This window comes from Bactrocera latifrons, unplaced genomic scaffold, assembly GCF_001853355.1.
Source record: "Bactrocera latifrons isolate USDA-ARS-PBARC rearing strain unplaced genomic scaffold, ASM185335v1 scaffold_43, whole genome shotgun sequence".
Taxonomy (NCBI): domain Eukaryota; kingdom Metazoa; phylum Arthropoda; class Insecta; order Diptera; family Tephritidae; genus Bactrocera; species Bactrocera latifrons.
The window spans coordinates 1699025-1706493 of record NW_017537079.1 but is presented as its reverse complement, the minus strand read 5'-3'; the positions used below and the strand labels follow the sequence as shown (position 1 = coordinate 1706493).

The window sequence follows — 7469 nt, the reverse complement described above, 5'->3', positions numbered from 1 at the left end:
CTAGGTCATGTTGTCCGGATGGACGAAAACGCTCCAGCTCTGAAAGTATTCGACGCAGTACCCGCCGGGGGAAGCAGAGGAAGAGGAAGACCTTCACTCCGTTGGAAGGACCAAGTGGAGAAGGACCTGGCTTCACTTGGAATATCTAATTGGCACCACGTAGCGCAAAGAAAAAACGACTGGCGCGCTGTTGTTAACTCGGCTATAATCGCGTAAGCGGTGWCTACGCCAATCAAGAAGAAGAAGATGTACATATGATCGCATATTTACATATGTGATTTACACCACACCGTTGTCTCAAAGTACGTCCTTTGCTTATTCGCCCACTTACAACCAAAAACATCAAAAATAAAAGGCGGGAAAATTTAAAGTGGAGACTTGTCGTGGAGGAAAACAAAACATCGCATCGGTAGCGTAAACACTACCTACCGACTGCGCAGTCGGTGTTGATTGATAAAATAGAGACGCCAAAGTTAATGCAGTAGCAGAACGAATGTAAACATACCATCATGTGCTTCACAACAGAAAAACGTGTACACGTTATAAAAAATAAATTTTCAGCACTGCTGTACGTAACTTCGATTGTTGTACAGGTGATTGCAGGTATGAATTGCGCATTAATTTGTTTTAGTTTTTATATGAATAAAAAAGTTATTATGAGTTATAATTAATTATACACACATGCCATCGAGTTTAAAATAATAAACGTTAACAGCAGACACCAGAAGAAAGCTGACATTTCGTTCTTAATAAATATAAAAATAAAAACAATAAAATATGCATTCTACTTGTATTGCACTTCAAATTTGCAATATTGTTGGAAGATAACTGCACAATTTGATGCATTACAAGACGTTTTAGTATTTGTATGTATGTAGTTTAATATCGAAATAAAAAGTGGATATAATTTTAAAACTTTAGTTCTCATAGATTTTTGCGAATGTGCAAGTTGAAAATAATAAACAACCACAAATATGTAAACAAACATTTGTCAACTGTTTGTCATCTTTCACTGAATTCGCCGCGTTTACGTGAACCTCACAACTAAACACACAATTCACAAAGTCATGTGCAACCCTGGCATATCATTACCACTATAGAACCGCGAAAGACAACGACTACTCCCATTAATCTAACACCACTTTCAAGAAATTTAACTATTTGCTGGCGCGTATTGGCGATCTGTGTATGTATATGTGTATTTGACTGGTTCGCCTATTTCAGTAATGTTCTTCGTTCGCTCAACTATTCATCATCTTCGTTCCGATTGTTGGTATTCGCATGAAATCGGGGAAACTGAAGTCTCCAATATGAACTTCGCTACTACACCTTGTAGAGTTTAATATACCTTTGAGTTGAGCAAGTATAAACCTTGCGCACACATAAACATATCTCTATTTAATAAACACATGTAGTATGCTCTGCTGACCATTATTTCTGCAGGCGAATTATACTGAGCACAATGCACGTCAACGACGTCGACTACTATTGACTGTAGTTGCGCTTATTAGCCATACAATTATAGCGCCAACTCAAAACACACACAGAAAAATGTGCCATCGGTAGCATAGATCCAACACAAACCGACAGACAACTCGTCAAATAATTGGCCTTACCGAATACAAATTAAAAATGTATTCATAGTTTCACAGTTTGTCAGTATAATACTCGTACTACTTTTATCGCCCTCTTTTTTATTTACACTCAATTGCCATTTTACCTCATCTTCGTCCGAGGAATCCAATACAATCACAGAACTCATTTTTTCACTGCGAATATTCCTCTTTTTCACATGAGGCTGCCTGTTTGTCGCCCCTACACTTCTTTCTATATCAAAGTTTACAGCGCGCAAAATTACTCAAATTTGGTATTTCACAGCAACGCTCGCGTAATTAAACAATAAATATGTCTACGTGATCTACTGGTTGAAGGGAATTGTAATTGTTTTACACAAAAAAAAAAAACAAATGAATTAATGGCCCGGCGCACTTTAATAGCACTGCAACTTGAGAATATCCACATTCGACGGCGAATAATTGACTACTTGTGCAATAATTCATATGTCGCAAGTTAAATGTGATTTTCGCCGTGCTGCCTTCTATTGTATTGTGGTCGTTTTGTTTTCTTCTTGATTTTTTCCCGAAGAAAATGAACAAAATTCGATGTTTTCGATTGGAATAACACATTTTGTGACATTTTGGTGTTGTTGTTCGCCGCAACTGTAACAGATATTCGCCCTCAAATGAGAGTCAATTGAGCCCGCGAAACACCTCTCCGAGGAATAACTGAATAAAAGCGAATTGTACGCATGGCGAATATGTGTGGTTGGGGTATTTACTACTTGAAAGGTGTGAGGCAGAATTGTGTGACATTTGAAATTTAAAAGACATTTTGAAGAGCATACATGGTTGCTTTTAACTTTTATTACATACTGCTTCACTTTATAAATAAGTACGGAAAACTAAAGTGTTTATTGTTTTAGCAAAACAATAAATTATTAATTTCTTTAAAGTTTCACAAACTTCAAAACATTTTTTCTGCTGTGGAATGTAAAAAATGCTTGCTACCGAAATTGGAATCTTTATTGATGAAAATATTTTTTTAAGCATTGAAATTCTTGTCAAATTATATTTCAACTCAAAATATTAGTTATCAAAACAGCTACATATATACATTAAGTTGAGCTAATCGAAGCGTTGAGTTTTATTACGCAAGATTAGTATATTATAGAACATATTCTTCATCACCATGTGGAAAATACAATTATTTATTTWTTGTGGTATTTGTATTTGGTTTCTGGCAATTTTTACCATTTTTCCCAAGAAACCAAATATGAGGGAAGCGTTGTTTAAACAGAGGCAAACTGTGAAAAAAGAAATTAATTCCTTACGTTCATTCAATCAGTCAATTTTAGTTGGCAGCAAAGATCCAATCCGCAATGTGGTTATCACAAAGTGGTTATCGGGTTCCAGCCGTCTTGTTAAATATTTCCATCGTGCTCCGGGATACTATCAACATTTCTCACCATTATATAATTCAAAATATCAAATTATACGTTCAACATCAGAAATATCAGACGCATTGAAATCCTTAAAGCAATTATTTTTATGTGATTACAATAACACTGATTTGCTTTTGAAGATGGCTAAAAAACATTTTACGTTCTATTCGCTTTACGGGCATCAGCGGAAGCTGTGCAGACAATATCCCTTGCATTGCTGGAACAAAAATTTCCTGGCAGAAGTGTGCAAAATGTATCCGTTTTTAACAATGGTTGTGTATAAGATGCTGTTGAAAGATATTGGACAAATGTTAAATGATAAAAGGTAAACATTTTTTTATTATTTAACCCATTACTTTTTTAATAATATATGAAGTTAGAATTCAATTATATTGAATTCAAAATTAATTTATTTTAACAATAGTGGTTATGGTTCGAGAACCTTTAATTTATTGCGGTTTTCGCTGCATACAACTTCACATAACATGCACTGTTTTCGTCGTTTATTTATTACATTATTATTATATTTGTTTTTATTTTAATATCAAATTTTATAAATGTTCTTTTACGAAATAAAAATGTAAATTCCTAATCAGATTAATGCAACACTGTGCTCTAGTGAATATATGAGACCTACCACATCTTTTAAATTTTTAAAACCATATAAAAATCAGTTAAAAAAAATTATAAATTTACTTTCTATGGAAATCATAAAATATTCTTAAAGAAACTATGCACTATATAAAATAATTAAATTTATTACTAAAGCTCCTTAATTTTGAGCATCGTATTGCATTATTGTTGGGATCAAATTTAATATATTTAACATCTGGTAGCCTTTTACTCTGTTTACATTTGACAGCTGTCTGGGATATAAATAAGGGGAAAAGAAAATGTAAAAAGCTAACATAATGAAGAAGCCGAATGGAGTTCTTCTTGTTATTGGTTTGCTCTTGAGTCGAATAGTTTAATATCACGGAGTTTAATGTAGGACGATAAATTAGAAAAGTGTTGTAATTTCCTTGGGTTTACATATATAGAGTATGTGTGCTACTGGAATAATGTTTTGAAATTAAATTATAAGGATGCCGCTACATCTACGGATCAAGTGAAAACGGGGATATGATTTTTGTTTAATGTGTAAATGCATTAATTTATCAAGTATCATTATGCGAAGTGTTGTTGTATTTACATTAATAAGTGTGTGTAAAAGTTATTAAGCACCTGAAAAATGTATGTTAATGTTTGAACAGGAAATATGCATGAATACTTTGCATATCCATTGATTACATATATGTATGAAAAAAATAATTATTAATTTGCTTTAAAAAGGTGAATTTTGTAATAGTAAAAAGTGTTTGTGTTAAATAACGGTGTACAGTATTTTAAGTTTTGTGTGAATGCATTACTAAGATTACGCGTCAAGCTTTGTGCCTTTGGAAGTCGAATGTCCAAAACAGATTCAACAACTATTTCATTGCTTACTGGAGCATCTGTGGAAAGCGTCAGCAGGACACGCGCTCAGCAACGCATCAGCCTAACAACAAAACGACGAAAAATGTCACGTCGCGCTAATCTGATAGGTATTTGTGGCGTTAGCAGTCTGTGCATATTATTGCTGATAGCGACAACCCAACATCGACCTGCCTCTATGACCATATCTAACGGCATGTCCGTTGGCGTTGGTGACATATCAGGCGTACAGACCGGTTATGTCGATCGGCATCATGTGGGCACTGCGAGCGTAGCATATAATATGACTGCTACAATAGCGGATGTCCTGGCGGCGCAACGCTCGAAGATTCTAACCGAAATGGAAAATTTCGAATATCCACAAGGACGTTTTGGTGTCGACGCGGAAAAACTATCTGACATGACGCCTGAAACAAATGGTACACCCGTACGTAGTGTTATCATCACAACTTGGCGTTCGGGCTCAACATTCTTGGGAGACATATTGAATGCCATGCCTGGCAATTTTTATCATTATGAACCGCTATTATCATTTGGTATTAATCAAGTACGCGATCCCTCGGAGGGCAGCGAAGCGTTACATATGTTACGGCATTTACTTCATTGTAACTACACAGATATGCAGTAGTATCTTGAATACGGTAAAGAACACTCATATCTGTTTGAACATAATGAACGTTTATGGAGTGTGTGCAAAGAGTTTCCTCACTATTGTTGGCGTCCTAAATTTCTCTCACCCACATGTAAACTTTTTCCCATGCAGAGCATGAAAGTGGTGCGTTTACGATTATCATTGGCGAAGGCATTACTTGATGACAAAAGGTAAGGGGCTAATTAATTTTATACTTTATCTTTTTGAAATAAATAAATTAAAATACTTCAGAGCGTTCTAAGGTAAATTTTGTATCGTATCTAAAAAAGGGTAATAATATATAAAAGGGTATAATATATAATTAGAAGTAATGCTAAACAAATAATGCTAACAAATACGTTTAAACACAAAAATAAAAATAAATTAACTATTGCAGAGTGGCAATTTAATCGATAAATTAATATGGTTTTTCGCTCCAAATAGCATTCCAATATGCGTCCACGAATGTAGTATAGATCCTCAATTACCTCACCGCACACTCTTTCACAATTATTTTTTGTAAATCAAAGTGTCAGCAAAGTTCTTTGGAGAAAGAAAGTAAGAAAATAAATTTACATTCATAAAAAAAACGTTTGTGGCCCGCCACAATGAGGCATTGGAACGTAACAGTAAAAAAGTAGAGCAAATATTGTGAGACACTGAGACTCCAAACTAATACAATGACGTTGGTAGTTAGTTGGTAACGTTAGTGGACATTCAAGTGAGCCACCGGCGTTGACAGCAGCCAAGCAGTCTATTATTAATAAAAATATGACTACTATAACAGACTCGATAGTACTACTTCTGTACAAAAAAATGCTCATATAAGACAATTTCCTTTTTGCGCAAGTGTTTGCAGATTTATACCACGAATTTGCATCTTCGTTGATCTACTTCATTGTGGTTTACCTTAGAAAGAAAAACTGCACTAGAAATAAATTAATATAGTTAGTCTTTTGTTAATTTTAAAGATATTAACCCTACATTACAGTGACACTCTATCAAGCGGACATCTCAATTAACTGTGCACATTGGCCAGTCTCAACAATTTTTGATGTTTATTGAGAACATTCTATTAATCGTACAACTGTGTTAATAAGACAGAAAAGCTTGTCCTGGCATTATCCGCTTATGGAAGATTTCACTGGTGTTTGATTCATTGAGGATCTTGGAATTAAGTACGTGGTAAACCCGGCATCACACCATTTCCTAGTTATTTTAACTATAATATAAAATATATTTGGTCTAGAAAAAAAAAAAATAGCAGGTGCTATGTCTTTTAATTTGACCATACATTGAACTTAAGTATTTCCTCACTGACGGGTCTGAAGATTTAGCGAAAAGAATATGGGTGGTATGAGCACTGGTCGTGAGGTATTGAATATTCTTATTGGGTTGCACCAAAGTTTCAAGTTCTTATGTATGCATGTTGGTGTAGATATTCTCATTTACACATTCCTACAGTAACGGCACTTACTGTAATAATTCACCACTAGAGTAGGTTCTTAAATTACAAATGCGGTTTTGCTTGGTTGGTTAGTTGGCTTGCTTGCTTATTAGACACCACCTTAGAGCCGCCCGAGTTATGCATAAATATACGCATAACACGAATATATAACTGGACATACACATATGTATGCATATATTGTTAAAGGTGTTTAGTGACCCGATTTTTTTTGCTTTGTGAAGATAAATCAAAAACAGTGCGTAATAAGGTGCAATATAATACTAGAGCGAAAATTAACTCTTTCGAATGCAGCTACATACATTTGACAATTCTTATATGTATGTATGTATATAAATACATATGTAAAAGTTAAAAAAGGAAAATATATTTTCGCATCAAACTAGCGACAGAAAAGTACTTGTCTTTTATAAATTATCATCATTTTGTGAAATATAGTATATTCCAAAATGCTTGTATTATATAAATTGTGCCGATTTTATGGAATACATTCTAATTTTAAAATACCGGAACCAAACTGTCGTCAGGTGTGACCCAATTCCGTTTTCTGCTATAAAAATATCAACAACCCAACTATGTTCACGTAACAGTTGGGTAACGGTGTAACCGGAACGGATGCGGATTTATAATGTTTCTGGTTACGACTGTCACTTCAGCAAGATTTTCCAGAATTATTTGCGAAAAGTTCATATAAAACTTTATGTTCACATAACAAAAACAAATGAAATTTTGTAAAACTTGTTGGTATACGTGTACTTTTGACATGGAAATGCTTTGTTTTTTATAAAAACCCAATTTCTGTTCCAGGAAGTTTTTAAACTTGTGGGTAGAAGTCATGTCACTATCAAAGAGCTACCCTGCTAAAAAAAAAATAATAGTTCAATTAACATATAAATAAT

At 34.2% G+C, this 7469-nt stretch overlaps 2 protein-coding genes across 2 annotated transcripts in view; one reads left to right on the top strand and one right to left on the bottom strand.

The window, feature by feature from the left end:
- LOC108972842 (FK506-binding protein 5) overlaps positions 1–1762 on the bottom strand; it is a 7433-nt gene extending 5671 nt beyond the window's left edge. Inside the window, exon 1 of the mRNA XM_018939681.1 lies at positions 1721–1762. Coding sequence (XP_018795226.1) covers positions 1721–1762 — 42 coding nt within the window. The remainder of the gene's footprint in view (positions 1–1720) is intronic.
- A 906-nt stretch (positions 1763–2668) lies between these two features.
- Positions 2669–7469, top strand: part of LOC108972803 (carbohydrate sulfotransferase 3) — a 73143-nt gene continuing 68342 nt past the window's right edge. The window contains exon 1 of the mRNA XM_018939625.1: positions 2669–3326. Within this exon, the coding sequence (XP_018795170.1) occupies positions 2749–3326 (578 nt within the window). The 5' untranslated portion in view covers positions 2669–2748. The remainder of the gene's footprint in view (positions 3327–7469) is intronic.